The sequence below is a fragment of the Eriocheir sinensis genome, chromosome 5 (genome assembly GCF_024679095.1).
Source record: "Eriocheir sinensis breed Jianghai 21 chromosome 5, ASM2467909v1, whole genome shotgun sequence".
Classification (NCBI taxonomy): domain Eukaryota; kingdom Metazoa; phylum Arthropoda; class Malacostraca; order Decapoda; family Varunidae; genus Eriocheir; species Eriocheir sinensis.
This window is the reverse complement of record NC_066513.1, coordinates 26,720,710-26,744,190: the sequence shown is the minus strand read 5'-3', so window position 1 is coordinate 26,744,190 and position 23,481 is coordinate 26,720,710. Positions and strand designations below refer to the sequence as shown.

Sequence of the window (23,481 nt, the reverse complement as noted above, 5' to 3'; positions counted from 1 at the left end):
ATCACGTGCAGTCTCTTCATGCTGCTTATCTCTGCTTTTCTTCATGTTGCTTTTATCAGAGGATACTTTTTCTGAGGACCCAATCACATTTCTCAGAATATCACATATCTTTTCACTCTGTTTACCTCTGTTTTTATTTTTGTTATAGGATACTCCACCCTTGGATGTGGGCAGTGTGAGCCAGACTTTGAAAGATAAGAAAATAGAGCCATCAGGGCTGAAGTTTGGGTTCCTCGGCCTTGGCATCATTGGGTCTGGGATCGTCAAGAACCTTCTCAACAGTGGACACAGTGTAATGGTGTGGAACAGATCATCAGAAAAGGTAAGTGAAGTGTGTGTTTATTTCGTATTGTTCATTTGATTGTCAGGGATGCATTCTTAAAACATACTTTTTAACTATTGAACTTATGTAGTCATACTTGGTTAGACTATATATGCCGAAACGTGTTGCAGGAGGGAAAGTACATATTAGACTCTCACAAGGTACTGTAGGTTATCCATCCTCCTATCTATGGTGTGTGGTCTTATGAGTGCTTGTCATCACAATTATCATCATTGACCATCATCAACACATTTCCTTCAATAGTTGGGTTGAGGGTGAAAAACTGCATTCTAAAGAAACTTTCAATGAACACTGCCAGTCATATCATAGACATCACGGATAGACTAAATGTCTGACCTGAAGGCTGCTTGCAGCTCATTATTGTGATTCCATTTCTTGTGCCAAAGAGGGTAGTGAACAAACTTTATAGAGAAACTAGCACCCAGTAGACCTGGGAGAAGTAATTGTAGATCAGGGTGAGAAGTTGAGGTTGATGTAAAAAGGACAAATGGACCAGATGAGGTAGCTAGATAGGTGTTGAGGGGATGTGCAGAGAAACTGGTTGAACCAGAATGTGATACTGTACCAAGATCTCTGGATGATGGGGCCTGAAGCCTGGAACAGAGCAAACATATACCTGTCTATAAAAGTGGTGATAAAGAAGAAGACCCACCAAACTACAGGCCATTATCACTAACAAGTGTGAAACATAAACTGTGTTGAAGGATCATGAAGAACAGATGGGCTTGGTTCCCAGGAGAGAAATATATATCAGAGTGACAGTTTGGAACAATGAATGGCACTGAGTGTTGCAAAGATTTACAAAAGAATCTGAATGAATGGCACAACTGGATTAAAACGTAAAATTGACCTCGATGCCAGAAAATGTCACATTTTAGAATGTAAAGACTGAGGAATGACCCAGATGAGATTATAATATAGGGAGAGAGGCTGTTAGTAAAGCAAAACATGAGAAAGACCTGGAAGTGGTTATAGAAAACAACCTTTCCCCACAATTACAAGCAAAGTAACTGGAGGATGCTTTAGGCTGCACACAGCCCACCCAGCTGTTCATTCTTCCTTTCATGATGGTCGTTAAATGGGTACCTTGCGAAACCTGGGAAAGTAAAATTGGTAACCTGCATGTTGCACTGGCCCTGTGTTCTGGGTCAGTGGGTTCCTACCCACCACAGGCTCAAGGGCCAATAGTAGAGATGAGCATGATGGCCATACGTTGCTGTTAGTGTATGCTCCTAACTTTATTTTACTTGGAAGTATGGCATATGTAGTGCGTGGTAGGAAGAGGATGCAGAATCAGGAGGCTGAGCTCTGCTGTCAAAATCAGGAGACTTTAGATGGTTCACTCATGTGAAGAGTAGGGATGAGAGTGAGGCACTTAGTAGTGTCAGACATTACGGTGACTGGTGGAGGATCTCAAGGCAGACCAAAGAAGACATGGAGAAAATGGAGGATCTAGGCACTCTCAGTGTTGATAAGGTGAAACTTGATACAGAAAGATGGTTATTGAACATATAACCTCATAATGAAAATTAGAAAATTTACAAAAAAATGTATGATGATGATGTATTGAAGTGCAACAGTGAGACATGATTAAGAATAAATGTCATATTCTGCTGGGGGAGGCTGCTCCTTGCATTGAGAAAATGAGGACTATTACAAAAATTAAATTATTATAATATGACTTCAAGAGGGAAAGTGAAAATTTAGAGCACTGGAAATGAACATAAGGAACATCTGTAGGGCATGTAGGGGATAGACAGGGTAATGAAGATGGTACTGGGGAAATGTTTTTCAAAACTGTGGCAAGGAATTAAAGGACATTGTGTTGACAGTGAGGATAATGAGTGGAGTTGTATTGGTATGCACGTGCTGTCATTTTATTTCATCCTCTGATATTTCTTGAGATGGGTCCTAATCAGTCAGGTAACTAGGTTATAGTATTGACAGCTGTAGAGGATTGCTGGTTTATAGCCCAAATAAAGCAGTGGTTGATAGGTGCTTATTTGCTCACAGATATTATGGGGAGGGTAAGAAAGATGTATGGAAAAATTCCAAAGAGGTCACAAAGAAAGGAATGGTGCATGGATGGACACATCTAGATAAATTTTCTGAGTGGGTTGTTGATATGCAGTGTTAGGAGGCATGAATGACCAAAATGTGTCTCGGGTGAATCAACAGAAATTCATATACCGTACAAAAGAGATATAAAAGTGAGAGAATAAGCATAAGTAATGTTAGGTATGTCATGAATCTTCTGACTTGATGTGTTGTCCTTCCTTTGGTTGGTTTATGGTGGCCTCTGCTGACCATTTGACTTTGATGTCCTGAACCTCTTCACATCACTATTTAAAGTTTAGGGTCTGAGATTAGTGTCTTCATGATAAGCTTATCAATTTCAGAAGCAATAGTCTTGACTTGAGCTCCATTGCATTAGCTGGGAGGGCATGGGCTTGTTTTAATACTTGTATTTCTTTATAAAATACATTAGCTTGTATCATTCATACCATATTTGTTGTGTTAGCTTTGTTTGATGAGTCAGCCATCAATTAAAGGGTTATCATGAAATCTCTGTGTTTCACCAGCACATCAGTTGTTCTGAGAAAACTTTACCACACTGCTTCTTTAGATGTTTGATGTGCCGTGGTCATACAAATGTTATGATTTACAGTTATTAAATATATGTATGTATACCATTACATAATTTAGAGCATGGTATCTACATATATATAAATTCCCTGCACATAAATTAGAGGACCTTTTATACTCCTTGTAAACTGTTAATTATAACTCAACTTTTCTGACACTGATTTTCAATTACCTTTGCTGTAGTGTTTCCACCAGTGTTCTGCTTAAAGTTGACGGTCTCTTTGAAGTATGTGCCCTTGGATACAGAAGTCAGTGGATAATAAAACTATACATTTAAATCAACCTAGATTCTTTTAACTATTGAAATAACAACCCTAAAAATAACATGTGATGGAAAATGGTTCTTGCTTATGGCACTAACCTGAAAATATATGAATGATATTTGGTATGAGTCTACAACACGTTGGAATAGCAATTAGACAGCTGCATGGGATATCAATGGCTGCACAGCTGAGGAAAATGTAATGCCTATCCACATGGAACAGTAAACACCACCTCCTATACAGGGGTCTAATTACAAACAAACGTTGGCACAAGTGGCTTCACACACTGTCCTCCCAGATGAATATGATTAAAATAGCTTTCGGTTTCTTCGTTACAATTGTAGTAATTTGGCATCCACTACTCACTTAAGTGGGCAACAGCACTTTAAAACTGGCAAAATTTACTGGTGATCACCATTATGTCTTTTTGCAGAAAATAAAGGCATATACTATTGTCCCCTGGTGTTCATTACATTTGGGAAAATAATTTGAAGCTTAGAGAGAGGTCTCAAATGCTACTCTATCTACCACATCGGGCTGCACAGAAACATCACTTGCAACAGAGTTGGTCTCATCTGAAGTAGTATTAGAAGCATTATTTTCACCGCTGCTAACGGAAGGGACCTCAGTAATTGTACTAGGTACCTCTGTTTTCTGGTGAATTGGCTCAAGATTGTCAACACTTTGCACTTTCAGTGCCTGCAGAGAAGGGGCAGGTGAACTTGACTCCTTTTTCTTATGAACGGGAGTATTTGGGACTGAAATGGGCGAGTTTGGGCAAGTTTGGTTGTTGTAGTCACTTGTCTCTTCACACAAAGTGATGCGTGCCGGGATGCCTCTCGTCTCGGGTGCCGGAGCAATTCTGTGAGACGGGTGGCTTGCACTCAGGCTTCGCTTGTGTACTTTGACGGGGTCTGATACCATGAAACTAGGCCCAGCAACACTTAAGCTGCGACCGTGGATTTTGGAATAACTCGGTAAGGTGCGAGACGGACTGTTTCCACTCAGGGCGCTTGAGTCTCTTCTTAACCAGGCCTGAGCTTCAACAAAATCACTTGACGTATTTGAAGATGTTCGAGAATGCTGTTTTACGGGGTCCTGCCCTTTGTTTGATCTAAATGAGTGGGTAAGCGTGCTGGCTGGCGTGTAATAATCTGAACAATGGCTCTGGGTGTCAAGGAAATCCACTCTGTAATAAGCGTCTATCCCGTGTAAAGCGTCGTCAAATATGATGGAATCTGTGCGCTGACACGCTCCTGTTCTACAGTTTTGTAGGTAGAGGTCAGGCAAGTTTTCAAGGATCTTATTAAGAGTTTTCTGTTGGTACTTGTAGGTTTCTCTGAGGCGCAACAGCTGATGGGCACTAAACTTCCTAATGCGGTGGCGCTGGAACACGTAGTTTTCCCGCACCCTGTTCATCTGGGAGACCGAGTAGTCACGCACCTTGTTCACCTGTGGGGCAAAATTACACGTGACACGTCACTAAAATTAAACATAACAGATTAAATTCATGTTGACATGACTGATCCAAGTTAAAAATGATCAGGGCTGTAGCAAATATCTCATTACGAACTTAGAAAAATGAATAACAGACTGTCGCTTGTACCCTCCTCTCTGAGCTGCAGAGAAGGGGCTACATTCAACATACCTGGTCAAGATACTGGTCTCTCATGGAGGTCAGGCCCTGCGTACTGTAGTCTCGCAGCTCCCGAAGGTTTCTCCCCTGGGTGCCGTAGCTCTCTCTGATGCGCTCCATCTGCTGGTAGCAGCTGTCCTTGATGCTCACCACCTGAAACAGACAGCATGATTAGTCATTCAGTACACATTTATCTTGGAGATTGAGGCTCAGTAAAATGAATTTTCTTACACAAATATTACAAGATACCTTACCTGGTAGTTATAATTCTCTCGTAACCTGTCCAGTTGTTGGGACTTGTAGGACTCCACACTCTCCAGCAGCTTTTTAATCTGCCGAGCTTTTGGCGATACTCTGTATCTGCAGCAGCAGCACTCCCATCCTAGTCTGCAATAGCACCCATGTATGAATTTCATTGAATTTGTCGGTTAACAGGGTCACTGAGAACATCTAGGCATGCACTGCTTAAGACTAATCAAGTAATAAACAAAACTGAGAAATTCATATGACATACTCATACCAAAGCCTTATATATCCTGATGGTACAAAAAAATACTTTCCTTGTCAAAATATAAGTACATAATAGTAGTGCTTGGTCAGATTAAGAACTAGAACAAGGGTGATATATAATAGTGATAATCATTACATGATAGGGAATGTGTTGTGATTCCTACACTAAATTTGCACATGGAATGATATGTTTTCATCCTATGAGGCTTACTGAGGCTGAAAAGTAGTATCTCAGGAACAGACAACTGTACTAAGTGAATTGTACTGAGTATGATGTTACATGCATAATTAATAATATTCTCAGATATTAAAATGCAAGTGGGTGAATAGAAACCTTGAGGATGATTCCCGGAGATGGTGTGGTCAGGTGAACAAATATTTTGAAAGAGACAACAGGTTTAGTTAATGATGGAAAAGAATGCATGACAACACAACACTGGGGTTAGTTAGGAGTACCTGTGTGTGAGGCAACCATCAAATTATACTCTGTAGCATTAATCATATAGCATTAATCATTTACGCTTACAAATACAAAAGCACAACAATTATCCCTGGCTCTTGTTTAGTCAAAAGGACTGTGTGAGGTAATAGTCAAGTAATTATCATCTTTTGCACAATGTCATTACCATGCCTATCTTTCAACTCTTAAATTCACACCCTAGAGCTCACAAGGCTTGAGGTACCCAGCACTTACATCCATACACAGGTTTACATGCTAATATTTGCTACACATGTACTTATTCTGATACATTGGCACTTGGCAGTATTGATATTGAAGAGCACTTATAAAACTTTTCTACATTAAATCAATAAATCAAAGAGGCTAAGATTTGCAAACTTTACATCAGACTTTGTCCTGCAAGAGTTGTTTATACTTATTGATTTATTTTTAAGAATGCATCCCTACTTCAATTCATTATGTAATATTTATTGTATTTATTTCAGTCTGGCTTTAAATATGCATAGAATTAAGTACTGTGTATACATGTTAACTGAGTACCAAAAGTAAACTGGAGAAAAGAACAGTTTTGGTCATTAACTGATAAGCACACACATTCATGCTCTGATAATTGGCATTGGCATTACCTGTCCATGAGGTAGTTTATAAGTTGGATGAGAAGTGTGATGAAGAGGAAGAGGGCAGCACAGGCGAAGCCGAAGAGAAGACTCTCATTGTAGAGGTTACGTAGAGGAGCATCACTCATGCTCATGAATACTAGGATTGAGGTATTGCCCACACTGTTGTAGGCGAAACACTTGTACCAGCCAATGTCAGAGTGATCAACTTCTCTGATGAGGAGGTGACCTGATGCAAGCACCTCAAAGCGTGGATCAATGGAAGCAGATGCTGCCACCTGCTCTATGTGGTAGCTAATCCATTCGTCGTCGTGGTCGCCGCTGGTATCATTGTACCGGAAGACTCTGTGCTCCTTAGAGAGCCACAAAATGGAATGTGAAGGATTGGCTGTCATGTTGCATTCCAGTAAGGCACTCTGCCTGCTTTTGGCCATTACTGTGTCTCCTGAATGAGTGACAGCTTGTGGTTTTTCACAACCTAAGGAGTTAATATGCGCAGCAAGCTGAGCAGCACTCCTGAAATGACCATCGCTGCAGGCAAGAGGCTCCACACCATTCCAGGATGATATGTCAGTAGAAGTGAGCAAATCAGGAAGCCATGAGTTATAGCAGTCACAATGTAATTGTGTTCCTGCAAGAAAGACTGATGTATTATGCTTAACTAATTTAGTTAGGGAGAGTGGTAGCACCATAAGACCAGACTTCCGCAGATCAAGGGAGATCAGGTTAGGCAAACCTGCAAAGGCTACTTCCTCAATTTCCTTCAAATTTGGTGTCTCAGCAAGGTTCAAGTACTGCAAATTGTGGAGGCCAGTAAAAGCCCCGTGCTCAACCCTGATTAACCTTTCATTTTGTTCAAGGTGCAACTTTTGTAACAGTGGCATATCAGCAAAGACAAATTCATCAATGTTAACAATATGAGTGTGACTGAGGTGCAGTTCTTGGAGGCATTTACTATTCATCAAGGTTTGTTCATTGACAGCTTCAAAGGGATTATGATGGAGGAAGAGGGATTGCAGGCATGTTGCCATAATCAATCCATCTGGGAGATTGGCGAGGAAGTTGTGTGATGCATCTAGCACACGTATGTTTTCTCCATGGATCCGTGGAACCTCACGTACTTTTGCATTACTCACATTGAGATACTGAAGGTTTTTAGCATCTGCCAGCCAATTGGAGTGAAGTTTTGATATTTTTGATTTGGATATGTCTAGGTGGGTCAGAGAGGTGAGGTCTTTTAGGGCATCAGCACTTGCTTCTGAGATGGGGTTATGGTGGAGACTCAAATTCTGCAGTTTTTTGAGCCCCTCCAGGTCGGTGGCATTGAGCAACGTGATTTCATTGTGGGATGCGTCTAGGTGGGTGAGGGCTGGCGTGCTCGCTTTGAGGTAGCCCCCGCCGAGGGATTGAAGACGGTTGTAGCGGACTTCAAGCACTTCCAGCTCCGGCAGAAGCGGCAAAAATGCTAGGCTGGTCACTTGGCTGCCGCTGACGGTGAGGTGGCGCAGGCGTTTGAGGTCTGCGAGGAAGTGTGCCGGGACAAACTCGTAGCCGTGGAGGACGAGCTTTGTTATGTCACTGGGCGGACGAGGCGGGTACTTCTCCCCGGTTGCCAGGCATTCTAGTTCACCCGGGAGAAGGCACCAGCAGCTCTCAGGGCAGTGCGGGTCGCTTGGCGCCCACCCCGCGTCGTGTAGAGCCGGCCTGAGAACATTTTCGCCCTCAGGCACTACCGCCGCTGACAGGGTCCACACACTCCACCACAACCACCACCGCCACCACTGCCACCCCGCCATCACCTCTCACAGAGCCTGCAACAATACTCTCAATTAATACCCATAATTCACTTACGGCACAAAGGGGCTAACGATTTGGCCCCAGGTTCCCAGCACAAGCAGAAACCAGCCGAGATATCACGTCTACCACTGCCAATCATTCACCCCCGTCCACACTATGGCTTCTATCCACCTGCTCGGGAACATCCATCCTTGGCGCAACTGATCTAGCCATATTGGGTTCCTTCACTCCCCGGCGCGGCTGCCACCGTTCAGCAGGAAAACTATTACCCTGACCGTTTCTTTCGCGATGCTCGGCGAGTACGATTCTCACCGTTTGCCGCGCCGCCCTCCACGGTATTGTGTGATGTCTTACCCGGGGAAGCACATGGCTCAAGCGGCCGAGTGGTTGCTGGTTGTAGCACTGGTGGAAGGACTGGTTCTGGTTGTGACGGCTTGAGGGCGGCGCACAGCTGACTGAAGGAGAGCTCGTAGCGGGGGCTGGCCACGCTCGCACCCCGCTATACCGACGCGCTTCTATCGATCTCTGTATACCTTGCGCTCCTAGATTCACTCCCCCCGCCGCCTATCTCCATCGCCCCAGCCACGTCCTCAGGAGTAATGGTCTAAACAGAGATAGTAACAGCCAATGAGATCGTTGTTTTCGCGTTTGTTGCATATGATCCCTACTTACCTACCTACCTACCTCCGCCTCTCCCCCCTCCCCCTCCCCCTCCAGTGACTTACATAACTCGCCATTACTGCACGTACACGGCGCGGAGTGTGCTCGGAAAGTGTAGCAGGGGTCTTCACCACTCCTATATGACTCCACAGGACGATCTTCCAAGGACGTGTTGTGTAAACCAGTCTGTGTGTGTGTGTGTGTGTGTGTGTGTAAATTGGATCTACGTAGTTATGATATCCGGAAGCGGCCTACACCCGTGAGGTCCCGTCCACAAAACTCTTTATCAGGTTTAGCTTTAAATTCGTGACTTGAATAATTGAACTAACTTATTGTTCAGTTCAAGGCTCTATAAAATCTGGTAAATCATGTAGGCTACACTTAGATCGGTATTGCCAGACGCTTCCACCCCTCACCAACTCTTTTCGAAGTCGGGTCCTCATAAGGGTTTTTCGTAGGTTCATGTACCGAAAAAGGGTTAGACTACCACCAGGGTCATAAAACTACTCCAGGAACTGCCCAAAACTCCTACGAAAGCCTTGTCAAATATGTAGGCTTGCGAGCGGAAATGTTTTAGAATATGCACCTTAGAATCTTACTCGGGTTCCTCATGTAACTGCGTGCATGGATAGTCGTCAGGGCGTGTGGTTGTCTGGGCTTTGAGACTTAATGGTGGCTCGGCGTGATGATGTGAATGATTTAGTTTATTAGTCCAATTCACGATGATGTTTGCAGTTGCTTTAAGTTTCCTGCAGTCACTAATGTCAGGTTGATTAGCCACTTCGATTGACCGGCCGCAGTAACCAGCTATGAATGTGGTAATCGTTTGACGTAAGAGCATGTAAACCTCGATTAATTACTTATATAAAAAAGGTATATGAATGCAGTGATCGTTTGTCGTAGAGTATGCAAGCCTTGAATCAATACTAAAAGAAGAGTAAATAATGGAGTTTTATCACCTAAATGTGTATGGGAGTACCGGTAATATTCGGATTCAGACAGCTGCACACTTATCACCCAGACAACCATATCCACTCAAAGAAACAAAAACAAATAATGGATTCGTATCCCCTAAATATTTATCTGCATACCCGGCAATATTCGCATTCAAACAGCTGCATTTAACCCAGATAACAACATACACCCACGCAGCGAAAATAAGAACCCAAGGAATAGTGCACGTGGGCGAGTCTCGAGTCATCCAACACGTATCGAAGACCATTGACCGTGGATAGTAATGGGAGGGAGTCACGGAAAGGCGCCTGCATGCCGACTATGAGACGGAGAGAAGGAAGAAAATCATTGTCGGGGTTTAGCGGGGACAGCGTAGGCGTGGGGTATAATGGAATAACTGAGATCGATGCTCGGCTTGGGTTCGTGGTTGGTCTGCTTGCTCTCCTAGTCCTAATATATAGCATCGCCCTCGCATCCACCCACATTACTCTCTCTCTCTCTCTTGCCCTCTCTTTCTCCTCCCTTCCTCCTTTCAACCTTCACATTCTACCTCCCGCTCGCTACCTGCTCTCGCTCTCTCTCTCTCTCTCTCTCTCTCTCTCTCAGTTCGTGGTGGGGGGACAAAATCCTACCAAGATAATATTTTTGGCGCTAATAAAATGTGTGTGTGTGTGTGTGTGTGTGTGTGTGTGTGTGTGTGTGTGTGTGTGTGTGTGTGTGTGTTTGGGGATATTCCTTTTCCTGCCTGGTATTTCCCTTCCGTTATTTTTTTATCTTAGTTATTCTCAGTGTATTTCCGTTCACAGTTTTACTTCTTTGAGATGTATCGTAACGCGACTGACTTTCACTTTCCCTATTGCATTTTCCCCCACTCATTCTGACGGGCGCTATCTATTGTTTAACCGACTGTCATCCACACGCAGTTCTTTTGATACACTCGAGTGCGTCGCAACTCGGGTGAGACTTCTTGCCACTTTCTTAATTCATTTGACTATTAAAACAAATATCCTGAGCCTTGTTACGATATTATTTAGTCTTTATTTTTTGTGGGTGAAATCGCTATAAGTTAAGTGAAGGTAATTACCTCGATTTAATTATTACACTATTTATGAGGCAACAAATAGGAATATAAATGCATCACCTTAATATTGGGTAGTGGCGTTGACAACCCAGCAGGCCAACACATGGAGTCAGCCGGCAGTATCAGCAGCATGTGACCGATCTTTCATGCCATAATCAACCCCGTTTATGGCCTGGCACGAGTAATGAATCTCACGCAGAGACTCTTGAGCAGGGAATCTAGATCTATACTTTATAAAATAAAACCTCGGAACTCAAATTATTCGAGGTTGAAGCTACCAAAAAAATATTAGAGGTTGAAGCTGCAAAAAAAGCTGCTTGGAGTCGGAATAGAAAAGTGCTTGCAACATCCCACTGGCCGCAAGTTCCGCAAAAACCTGCCTTTAAATATCAAGGGTGGCTCTCAGGGACTCGTAACTGCATGAGAATCGTCGTTATATGGAAATCAAACCGACCCAGGGAGATGCAGAGATGGGCGCTTGCTAATTTATCTCTAAGGACCGAAAGGGGTTCAGATTCCCAGACGATAAGAGGGCAGTGGAAATGAAGCTGAACTAAGGAGATGCAGAGATGGGTGCTTGCTATTTTATCTCTGGGAAAAGAAAGGGGTTTAGCAGATTCCCAGACGATGATAGGGCAATGGAAACGAAGCCGAGCCAAGGAAAGGCAGAAATAGACGCATGGAAAGCAGAGATGGGTGCTTGCTATTTTATCTCTAGGAAAAGAAAGGGGTTTAGCAGATTCCCAGACGATGAAAGGGCAATGGAAACGAAGCCGAGCCAAGGAAAGGCAGAAATAGACGCATGGAAACGAAAGGGGTTCAGATTCCCAGACGATGAGAGGACAATGGGAAAGAAACCGAGCCAAGGAAATGCAGAGATGGCGCTTGCTAGTTCATCTCTGGGAAACGAAAAGGGTTTAGATCCCCCCGAGACGATAAGAGGGCAGTCACCAGTGTTCTAGTTTCGAGGCATATACTTGGAATGATTACTCTGCAGCCATTTCGTAAACTATGAGGGATTTAAGCTTTTTATTTACTTTAATGCCGAGTGACTGTTTTGGACGTAGCCTTTTCAAGTGTTTGCATGTGTAGACCAAAGCAAACCTACACTAAATGCCTCAAAATGACAAGGCTGGGAGATTGAGTTACATAAACGATCTATTCCCCACATTCACCATTATCGCTGTTATTGGTAATATTGCCAATCGATGTCAACGTTAAAACTGATCCTTATCTTATGTTTAGGTCAAGCAGACGACAAAGTTATTATTCTGAACGGTGCCAGAAACATATTGGCGCATCACTCTCCATACTAACGCCAGCCCGCCGCCGCTCGTGCCAGCCACCGCTATAATACACGACACATGCCCGCCTTGAGCCCCCCCCGACATGCCCTCTCAACCTCCCGACAGGCATTGCTTTGTCTTCATGGCGCGCACACGGCCGAGAGAGAGAGAGAGAGAGAGAGAGAGAGAGAGAGAATAACGAGGCACTGTTGCTTGCCCCACAAATCCCAGCAGGTAGTGAGAGCACCGTGATAGTCCCTGCTCCATTTACGTGGTGCTATCGGTCACCTGTTTGCCTCAATCCCTCCGTCCTTTTCTCCCTCCCCTAAGCTGGATTTTTTTTTATGTCCAACAGCAAGGGTGACGTCCGTGCTCCGAATTCTCTGAAGACATGCTCTCTTTTCGCTCCCCCCACCCCTGTGTGTGTGTAGACGCTAAGGTTAGAAATTGAGGTAAAAAATGAATTGCCTCGTCAAATTGATCTTAATCATTAAGAAGGTGAGGATTTACTTATAACATGAAGCACAATTTCAAGCCGGTCCCAGCCCAAGGAGGGAAGCCAACCCGCCCGCCCGCCAGCCCGACAATCCCCGCCATACTAACCGGGACTTCCACTCCTTTGTTAGTAATTCACCTTCTGTCGTACTTTTTGCAGGATTCACAACCATTACGTATTTTCTAAACATTCACAAACATTATTCAAGATCGGTGGTGTACGTATCCGTGAGGCTCTTCATGGCGTTGGGACTCACGGTAATACTGACAACACACTCAGACAAGAGTGGAAGAGATACTGGCGAAGGCGAGGGCCGTGTGGCGAGGCGGGGATCGGGGGAGGGGGGCGAAGAGGCGGGGAGGCGTGACGGCGCTGGGGGAGAGGAAGGTTGCCAGCGATGCGAGATGGCGCCAACGCTAACTAACTGGCAACTCCCCACGTTGTATTGCGTCTTCTCCCTCTTGTTTATTTGCTTCATTCCTCAACACATCATGCCATTAGCGACGTCAGGCCTTGCATACACACCCATAGACGGGGATGCGGTACGGGCGGCCTATGTCAATCAGGGAAGGCGGTGCTATTTCTATTACGAATTGCAGCACTGGAAATTTTCCACAGGTGTAGAGCAAGTAGTGCTGTAATAGTTCATTCAGCTGTTTCCTGTCTACGATAAGGATACCTAGCTACCTCAACGACATTAGTGCATGTCGGGTCACTGAACTGATATAATTATGGCCCTGATTTTATTCATTACCGTGATTTGCTCGTCGGAGGACGGTTGTCGTATCTGTTGGTGTCGAGCAAGGCCATAATGCGCCATAGACCAATATATTGGGCAGCCAAGAACTTCCTCATGTAATGTTGCGGGTAAGCTGCGGTAATATCTGTGGCGTCTGCTTATGTTAGTGTGGTGGATGTCTTCAAACCATGACTTCATTTACCTTTAATCCTCCCGATAGCGATAACCATATGGGAGCAGAGCCTTGCAGCACCATAATGGATATAATGATTTATGTGCTTCTTTTTACAAGGGTTAGAGAATTTTGAGGGAATAATGATTGACAAGTATAAACTCCTCTGAGTAAACACCTTGTATTTGTGGGATTTCTGGGGATTACGTGGTAGTCTAGCGAGGGGGATATTGTCCACGCACCATATCCCCATGTTGACAGCGTTTCTGGTAACACTTTCGACCTATTGTTATGTTGTGACCTCTTCGGGACAAATCCATCATCACGTGCGGGCTTGAAGTGAGGCGACCTTGACTGAGGGGGTTGTGGATGGTGCGACAATCGATGTTGGCAGCGACTTATTGGGTCACCATTTGTATAACCGCCCAGATGCACCACCTGTTTGCGGCCTAGCTTAGGGATATGTTATGTGCCCTCTTCCACTCCTTTATTACTACGCAGTTCATGTTTATGGGGCTGATAAGATTACACGTATGGCGTCAGTATGTTTTCAAGTATGCAGACTTAAAACAGCTTCACTGCTTTATGATAGTGGTGCGATGTTTATTGATTGGGGTTAATTGGTTTATGTTTACAAGAGCGGCTTATCACCCGCCAGTGCACTGCATCAGGTGAAGTGTTCTCACAATCAGATAGTACAGTTTGAAAAGTAAGTATCGATTTATTGTTCGGTGCTACTATTATTTTTTTTGTCTAGTGCTGCATTTTCCTATTTCCTTATGGCTAGTTATAATCGCCAGAATGTAGGAAGTTGGGTTAAGTAGGGAAATTGACCCCCAACCCTCTTGCCCTCGTACTCAGCAAGTGATCAACATAATTACATGGCTTATCATGTCTTTCCAGTTCCGTTTACTGTTTTCACTAATTCATATTTCAATCTTGCAGTGTGGAGATTTTGTAAATGCAGGCGCCAAAGAAATGATGACCCCGTCAGACGTCATTGCTTCAGCAGACATCACGTTTTCGTGTGTCTCAGATCCACAGGTTGCCAAGAATGTAAGTTTAGAAATCAGACATGCCAACTTGTCATTGACACTGAAATATATCTATAATACCACTGATTAGATTTTAAGTATGTAATTTTCGCCATTTATTTTCTCTTATCAGTTAGATGCCATGGATATAGCACAGTGGTCTTCAGCATTGTGTTTTATATTATTTTTAGGATGGGACATAGTCAACATATAAATTTCAGGTCTCATCTGTAACAGAAGAGAAGGTGATCTGCTTTAAAAAGTAAAGATTCTTTGTTGTCTGTCATATGTATGAATTTTCAAGTCACCTAGACTTTGAAATGAATCCTGTTCCCACAGTGAGATTGATAAGCTACAATAAAAAGTCATATTCCAAATATGGTATACTATTTAAAAATTCTTTAAATACATATATTAATATTTCCATTACTTTTCAGATGGTTTTTGGCAATTGTGGAGTCCTACAAGAGATGTCTGCTGACAAGGGTTATGTTGAGATGACTGGCATTGATGCTGAAACCTCTCAAGATATTGCTGAGGTAAGTGAAGGCTTAGTAACCACTTTTTTAGTGATACAGCTGCTTTATACATCATCACTACATCAGTAACTTTTTGCAATACGTAAGGGCCATTGAAACATTACCCAGTTGGTGCAAGTTCTTTAGTACAATATGTATAATGCATTAGTAAACTTAGAGAAGTAAACTGACATGCAAGATTTAAGTAGCTATGGTAAAAGAAAATAAGACAGAAGAGGTGGTGATGACAGAAGTACTTCCCATTAAACTCACAGAGGATGCCTAACCAAAGGCTGTATTGTTTTGCCTGGTGTTAATAGTATCTATGTAATTGTCAGTGGGAAAAGTTTATATCTACTTAGTGTTACTTCTATTAAAGAGTTATACTGTTGCAGGCAATTGGTGGGCGTGGAGGGCGGTACCTTGAGGCACAGGTTCAAGGGAGCAAGGTGCAGGCTGAGGAGGGCACCCTTGTCATCCTTGCAGCAGGCGACAGGACACTCTTTGATGATTGCCAAAGTTGTTTTCAGGCAATGGGTAAAAATTCTTTCTATTTGGGTAAGTAGTGTGTGAAAATCAGAGGTCTAGAGTGCAGGCAGTGGAAATGAGTTATTTGAGGAGTGCATGTGGTTTGAGTAGAATGGATGGAATGAGTAATGAAAGTGTGTGAGCATTTTGGAATGTGTCACGTGGGTGAAGGGAAGAAGTGTGGAGTGGTGGAAGAAGTGAAGCGACAGACTTTAAAGTGGTTTGGCCACATGGAGTGGATGGAGGAGAGTGAGATGACCAAGAGGGTGTGTGTGAGTGAGATAGAGGGAGGGAATGTTAGAGGACGACCTCCAGTGAAATGGAGAGATAGGGTGTAGGAGTACGTTAGGGAGAGGGGTGAAAGATCCTTGAGGAACTTTGACCAGGCAAGAAGGGAGTGTCTAAATAAAGATGGAAACTTCTGCCGTGGCCATCCCTTGTGGGAGCTCCTAGGAGTAGGCATCGATGAAATGATGATGAGTGGGTGTAATGAGACTTTCTGTACAACATTGAGGTAATTCTTTGTTGATTTATACCATGATCAGGACAAGTTCTACAATAAGAGAAAGGATCCTGCACCCAAATCCTTATAGCCTTTTTATTCAACAGGTGAAGTTGGAAATGCAAGCAAGATGAATTTGGTTCTTCAAGTCATGGCTGGAGTAACGCTAGCAGGTCTTGCAGAGGGCATGGCCCTCGCTGACAGAGCTGGATTACAGCAGAAAGATGTAATGGAGATTATGGAACTAACCTCACTTGCTTGTCCCCTCATGATTGAGAAAGGGAAAGGTAAGTTTCCTTGTTTCAAAGCTTTTGATACAAAGTCTTGCAATTTTAATTGTTTTTCTCAAGTAAATGATGTATGGCTGGAAAGACTTGGAAAATAATGGCTTAATTTTATAGTTAGACTCTATTAATATTATCTTTGGGGCTACTTTTTCTGGGATTTGTTTGTCAGTTATCAGTATTATGCAAAACCAATGGTCCAATTTTCATGAAGCTTGCTGGAAAAAAAAAACTTAACATTTTTGGAATACTGCAATTAAAACTAACTTAATGATAGTGAATGCTTATTCTTTGAGGGCAGACCATGAGTGATTCCAGAGGGTAATGATGCAGTTCGGAGGTGGTCAGGCTGAGAGTAGGAGTGCTTCTTGGTAGTATAGGAGAGTGTTAACTAATAGCTAAGACATGGGAGGATCTTTGATAGGTTTTCATTACCCTCTTGCCCTCCCAACTTAGGCTACTTTAAGCTAAATTTTAGTGTTGCATCACTTGAGCTGCCGTGAGTGGGCAAACTGGTCTCTTGCAGATTCCCTGTATTCTTAATTCTGTTCAATTTTCTTTCAGCAATTATTGAAGGAGGATTTCCCACACATCTGCCACTGCAGCACATGCAGAAAGATCTCCGATTGGGAATGCTCATGGGAGACACACTAGAGCTGCCTCTCCCGCTCACAGCAGCCACAAATGAAGTTTTCAAACATGCAAAACGACTTGGTTACGGGGAGCACGATGTCTCCAGTGTTTACATACGCACCCGATTCTAACAAAGACTAAAAACTGAACCCGTCAGTATGTTTTGAATGGATGTGAGCCCGTGGCCTCACCCAAGTGTGCACCCACAGTCACACATCACAGTTTGCCATGAGTGCACATTCTTTGTTTTTGTTTTATCAACAATAGTGCAAATCCTCTGTATATTGTGTTTGTTTTACTGGCAATTGGCTGTTCACATTTTGTATGTTAGTAAATAGTTTTAATATCACTTATTTTTTTGAGTTGAATTCTACCATCTAGGTGTTTGGACCGTAAGCTGAATGATTAAGTTTTTATATAATAAAGTGACTTACATTGTGTAGTTGAAAATTTCAAAGACAGTTAGCCACAAGCTGTGGAGATTCTTAAATAACAACTTGGTTCACTAAAAGAATGTATGAATTGGCTTGACAATGGACCGGAGTTGGGTATGCTCCTTTACTGATGAGTTTCCTAGTTCATTTTGTCCTGTTCTCTTTCCTTCTGCTTACTGTATGGCAAAAAGTATGAATGCTTTGTGGAAAGACTTGTGTAAGTTGTGTCACAAAGTCGCCTCATTCTACGTTTTCTATCGATTTGACAGCAAATGGCGACTTGATTTTTTACTATATATTTTAAATATTTTTTGCAATATAAATTTTGTTATGTATGTTTTGTGTTAGTAATTAAGCAGTTGAATGGATAAACAAAATTTTACTCAATTAAAGTTTTCTACAAGTCAGTCATTGCTCATTTATTGAATATCTTCTGCTTTTTTATTCGGTTGTGTAACTGCTTTGTACATTTGGTTCATGCTAAGATATTTTTGTAAAAATTGTAAATTCAACAATCCCCGATGTGAGTTCAAATCATAATGGTCTTGATTTTTAAAACTTTTGTGCATTTCACACAACTTAGCCCTGATTTAGTCTAGTGTACAATCATGACTGAGGGACAACAGAAGAAACCTTTTGCATAAGTATATCAAACAGTAAAAAATATTGGTTGAGGAAATGGAAATTTAAGGGAGACAGTTATGCTTCCATGCTTTGCTACAAATTACTTATTATAGTATTATATATGGAATAAAATGAGAAATTATGTGGTAAAATTTTCTCGACAGCACAAACAACCTCACCAAGCAGTAAACAATCGAGACAACACATGGACAGTAGCAAAGTATTCAAATATTCAATTGCTAAAATTAATTTTTTGATATAGGGGGAATATCAGTTTCACTCAAGTCTGGAATGTACGCATTTGACATTTTCAATGTAAACCACAAAAATGTGAGGTACTTCCCTGATGTCATAAAATATATTTTCTGATATTAATACAAGTGTTTTAACAATTCTGGCATCAAGCAGAAGGAAACATCAGTAGTACTCAGATTAAGTAGAGTCTATGATGCATGTATTCAGTGGTTGGTATCTGGCTCACTTTATTTTCCTCACCTTCCCATCAAGGTGTTTAAAACTATGCACTTGAACTAACAGTACAGTCAGTACAATTGCATACAATGGAAACGCAGACTGTAGAGGAGATACTAATGTTATAATGCCAGACAGCAAATTTAAGGCATGGAAACTTAGCCTTTACTATAGTCTATTGACTCTTAACTTGAGCCCTGTGGCTTGAGCTGGGGAACCCCCCATTGATTACACATCTAGTGATGACCTGCACATGGCAATCTGTCTCACTGTTAGTCTGTATGATATCTGTTTATGGAATATATATATATTATATATTATATATATTATATATATATATATATATATATATATATATATATATATATATATATATATATATATATATATATATATATATATATCTGACTGCAGGGTGTTATGAATGGCTTGGGATTTGAGGGAAAGACAATGACTTTGTAAACCTTCCATTTCATTCGGTAATGTGGCTCATGTGACGGTGCCGCCTGAGGGACCTTGGCAACAGGCGCCAGGCCGCACCATTCACTCTTCCACCACCATGGAAGACTCACTTACTATCGTGTCCTGCACAGCCAAGCAAAATATATTATATATAACATAAATAAGAGAGAGAGAGAGAGAGAGAGAGAGAGAGAGAGAGAGAGAGAGAGAGAGAGAGAGAGAGAGAGAGAGAGAGAGAGAGAGAGGGTGGGGGGTGGGTAGCGAGCTGCTCTGAGGAGAGTGATAGGGTCATGTGGCAGAAGCGTGGCTCAGGGGAGCCGTGCCTAAAGGCTCAAGTTAGATTCGATAGACTATAGTGAAGCATGAAAAGCACAAAGTTGGCCTTCGAAGTAGAAAAAAGCAAGTTTTTCAGATGTCTTGCATGAAGACCATCTTGTTAAAATTGGAAAATCATTATTTTGGAAGTTAGAAACCTTTGCTAGAATCCTGGTCAAACTAAAGAATGCAAGAAAATTGACATTGCATGTACTCCAAATGCAATGCATTGGAGGAAAGGGGAAGCTTGCATCCATCTGCCAGATTAGACTGTTGATGACAATATGGAATACCACGTACATAATACATTTTGCATGAATGATTAGTTGGTCATCACTACTGCTACAGTCCCCGCTGTGCGTGTGGGTGTGAGGGAATGTAGAGTAGAGTGCGAGTTTTCGTTACTACTAATCTATTTGCTCGTTACAATGTACATTTGTGTTCCTGTATTTGACCTGGTTGGGGTATCCAAGAATTGAGCCCATGCATATGTTGTCATACAGGCAGTCCTACTCATCGGAGAGTTGGAATGTAGCCTCATACCCTTCCTGCTGGCAAGCAAGGAGCAACTGGTACTTGCACTGTTCCCTATTCTCTTCTAATTCGTGAAGGATATGTGCTCAAAATGTGTCGGCCATGCCCAACATTGATACCTGGGACTTCCAAATTGAGAACTAAGATTACAAATCATTGCACCATTTGATATGTGTATACATGCCTGTGTGTGTGTGTGTGTGTGTGTGTGTGTGTACCATTTTTGAACATTGTTAAGCCTGGAACCTTTTTATCCAATTTCTTCTGCCAGTTTCTCTAAATTTTTAAAGGCATTGCATATAGGTTACTGATGTTGCTTTTAATTGCAACTTTTGCTCTTTGTCTAACTATTATTTTTTAGTACGAACTCTGAATTGTAAAAACTTGGAGTTACAAGGTCTTGGGGTTGCCACAATATGCCTTGTGTGGAAGCTCAGGCAGTGTGATGCTTTCCAATAGTCCCTCTCATCTGGGTATCCCTTGAGATCAGTGTTGGAGGCTGGTCAAAACATATTTCAAAGCTAATGTCTTGGTGAAGGAATAGGCTACATGAATCAAAAAGGGGACATGGGAAACTTTAATAAATCATTAGAGAAGAAACAGGTGACAGGAACTCTACAACCATTGACACCATTCAATTCTATTCTATTTTAGCATATACCTATTAGGTTTGAAGACAACACAGGGCTGTCAAAAGACATGATCTTAATGGCTTTAGGTTTCTGGGATAGTATTAGGAGTCACGTATTTATTCTTTCGTGCTTTAATCGTTAGCAGTTCCATTAAGAGTTCTGTGGGGGCCGGATGACTCAGTGGGTTTGGTACTTGGAATGTGACCGAGAGGTTACAAGGTCAATCCCCGCTCACTGCGTCTTCTCTTGTTATCCTAGTTGAGCTTTATGGTCTTATCTGCCTAGCTTTGGGGATTCTTTACTCACTGTTTGCCACCACTCGTCAAAAATTTCTTGATGGTATCCTCACAGAAGCTCCCCTAACATACACTAGCTTTTTTTTACATTAACCCTTTTGCATCCCCCTCCTTGACCCCTTGATGAGACAGTATATATCTGTGACAAAGCTCCTTGGCTAAACTTCTATCACCCATGGATGGACTATTTTTTTTACCTGCAGAAACACATGCATCTCTGCTACATAATTCTTCAGTCCCAAACATCAATTATTGACGAATATTAACCATAGTCTCTTACATGTCACTAAAAAGGTATGATGAGTGCCAAACAAGTTCTATTTTCACTTTCACTGTTTTTATCACAATGTGCATTCATGTTAACTGTGTATGTGATTGTGGACAAGTAAATAGCACCCCATTGAGAGCATTTTTTACATATGGAAAATAATTTTAACCTGAAAGTATTTGTCCAGGCTCATTGTGCGCGCGTGTGTGTGTGTGTGTGTGTGTGTGTGAATATGACTTTTTATAACCTGGTAAGTTCTTATAAGGTAGATCTATGCTGTGTTTACCTGCCCCTCAGTTGTGTAATGGGTCTGCACCTGTCACCTCCAGAGTCCAGTTTTACTGATAAGGGTTGAGGACTATATTTGTAAAAAAATGTGTATTTTACTGCCCATAAAAGATAAGTATATTATATGTATAACTACAAAATAAAAACCCGAATAATTGGCAAAAATTGAAGTGGCTTAAATTACTGGTACCGATAATTAATAAAAAGTGTTTTCATGTTGTACTTTCGATGATTCTAAACCTGAAAGGTTACAGTTTGTTCTGATTCCTTTTATAAAAGCTGACGAGTACAAATGCAACCGTGAAAATTATTCACTTGCCCAGAGTATGTCAATTTCCCTTATAAGCCTGAATGTTTCCTTTGAGAAACAGCAAGGTAAAGGTACAGTTGGGGGCATGTGTCTTTGAGAAGAGGTAAGGTAAAGGTACAGCTGGGTCATGTGTCCTTGAGAAGAGGTAAGGTAAAGGTACAGTTGGGGTATGTGTCCTTGAGAAGAGGTAAGGTAAAGGTACAGTTGGGGTATGTGTCCTTGAGAAGAGGTAAGGTAAAGGTACAGTTGGGGCATGTGTCCTTGAGAAGAGTGTTGAGAGAGAGGAGATAAAAAGGTAAAGGGGGGGCATGTGTCATGAGAAGAGGTAAGGTAGGTAAGTAAGGTTGGGGCATGTGTCCTTGAGAAGAGGTAAGGTAAAGGAGAAGAGGTAAGGTAAAGGTACAGTTGGGGTATGTGTCCTTGAGAAGAGGTAAGGTAAAGGTACAGTTGGGGCATGTGTCCTTGAGAAGAGGTAAGGTAAAGGTACAGTTGGGGTATGTGTCCTTGAGAAGAGGTAAGGTAAAGGTACAGTTGGGGTATGTGTCCTTGAGATGAGGTAAGGTAAAGGTGTAGTGCGGCGACGGCCTGATGAACGAGCCTCCCATAACCCACTTAGCCAGGGGGGTACCTCTTTGGCCGACTCGGTAAGGAGTGGCTCTCCCGTCACGCTGGTCGCGGGTTCAATCCCAGGCAGCCGGGGAATACCCTCACTTTGATTAATTTCTCGTGTTATTTCGATACACGCAGAGGCCGTGTTGAGAAATAGGAAGGATGGAAAAATAAGCTCGTCGGGGCATTACGAAGGTACAGTTGGGGACACAGGCCATAGCAGCGTGTGGACTCGGTGGTCATCTCCATCATTGGCCCTTGATGCCGTGGTGGGTCAGACCCATTGCCCTGGACTAAGGGCAAGTGTGGCATCTGGGTTACCATAATTTATCTTCCCTAGGTATCCATTTACTGACCAACCCGAGAGGGATGACAATTGACAAACAGCTGGGTGAGCTGTGAGCCGTCTGCCTGCGCCGGGATTGTAACCCGGGCCCATATGTTTACAGGGTGCTCGAGTGGTCATCACGCGGACGTGGTGATACAGAGATTCACATTCAAGTCCTGCTGCAACTAAGTGACAATTTTCAGTGATCACCGAGTGAGCAAAGACAACCCATATGCTGTTGTGGCTATCACCTATTAACCCTGACTTCAGTCTGCCATTAAGAGCTTGGTTGACATCGAAGGGAGCTGTTCCGCCATTTAAGAGGGCTAGATCACCCAATGAGGAGTCCATGGTTGCCATCTGAGTGAGGTTAGGTTACTATTCACGTGGTTACATCTTGTCAATATCATTAAGTGGGTAATTATGTAGTCTCCGTGGTGTCAAATGCAACAACAAAAGGCTACAGGGCTACCCTTGAAACAAAAAGAGAAATATAGGCTACAGACAGGCTAGTAAGGTATACGTGCAGGAACACATTATATAGTGCCCATGTCAAACAATCTTATCTAACCACGGTGACTTAACTACTAATACAGGCACTGACTGTTATCGGGATGGCGTGGGTACACTCATGATGAGAGCCGGGCCGAGGAGAGGAGCACACACTAGCATACTTGACACTGCACTGGAGGGACCTTGACAATGCTCCGTCACCCACACAAGCCGCTTCTCTGATGGCAGTCTGAGTTCT

The 23,481-nt window shown here is 42.6% G+C and overlaps 2 protein-coding genes and 1 long non-coding RNA gene across 9 annotated transcripts in view; 2 read left to right on the top strand and 1 right to left on the bottom strand.

The window, feature by feature from the left end:
- Window positions 1-18,360, top strand: part of LOC126985884 (cytokine-like nuclear factor N-PAC) — a 22,994-nt gene extending 4,634 nt beyond the window's left edge. Inside the window, exons 7-12 of the mRNA XM_050841397.1 lie at window positions 149-322; window positions 14,606-14,716; window positions 15,132-15,233; window positions 15,608-15,770; window positions 16,350-16,529; window positions 17,091-18,360. Of these exons, the coding sequence (XP_050697354.1) occupies window positions 149-322; window positions 14,606-14,716; window positions 15,132-15,233; window positions 15,608-15,770; window positions 16,350-16,529; window positions 17,091-17,290 (930 nt within the window). The 3' untranslated portion in view covers window positions 17,291-18,360. The remainder of the gene's footprint in view (window positions 1-148; window positions 323-14,605; window positions 14,717-15,131; window positions 15,234-15,607; window positions 15,771-16,349; window positions 16,530-17,090) is intronic.
- LOC126985859 (uncharacterized) lies at window positions 3,262-23,481 on the bottom strand. 7 transcript variants are annotated; one of them, XM_050841378.1, is made up of 5 exons: window positions 23,335-23,481; window positions 6,485-8,286; window positions 5,143-5,275; window positions 4,901-5,041; window positions 3,262-4,704 (listed from the first exon to the last, which is right to left on the bottom strand). In XM_050841378.1, the coding sequence occupies exons 2-5, from the start codon at window positions 8,269-8,271 to the stop codon at window positions 3,748-3,750; spliced, it is 3,018 nt and encodes a 1,005-aa protein (XP_050697335.1). In that variant the 5' UTR covers window positions 8,272-8,286; window positions 23,335-23,481; the 3' UTR covers window positions 3,262-3,747. The 7 variants fall into 7 exon arrangements, with proteins under 7 accessions (XP_050697335.1, XP_050697317.1, XP_050697327.1 ...); XM_050841360.1 differs by lacking the exon at window positions 23,335-23,481 and adding an exon at window positions 13,006-13,109; XM_050841370.1 differs by lacking the exon at window positions 23,335-23,481 and adding an exon at window positions 12,948-13,064.
- LOC126985890 (uncharacterized) lies at window positions 19,101-23,328 on the top strand. Its single transcript, XR_007739123.1, has 3 exons — window positions 19,101-22,033; window positions 22,193-22,318; window positions 22,361-23,328. It is a non-coding gene; the product is annotated as an uncharacterized LOC126985890 (long non-coding RNA).

Coding starts and splice junctions, on each gene's coding strand:
- LOC126985859 (XM_050841378.1), bottom strand. CDS start 8,271: ATGGCGGGGTGGCAGTGGTGGCGGTGGTGGTTGTGGTGGAGTGTGTGG. Junction 5,276..6,484: donor ATAAACTACCTCATGGACAG/GTAATGCCAATG, acceptor GTGCTATTGCAG/ACTAGGATGGGAGTGCTGCT. Junction 5,042..5,142: donor GAGAGAATTATAACTACCAG/GTAAGGTATCTT, acceptor TGTCTGTTTCAG/GTGGTGAGCATCAAGGACAG.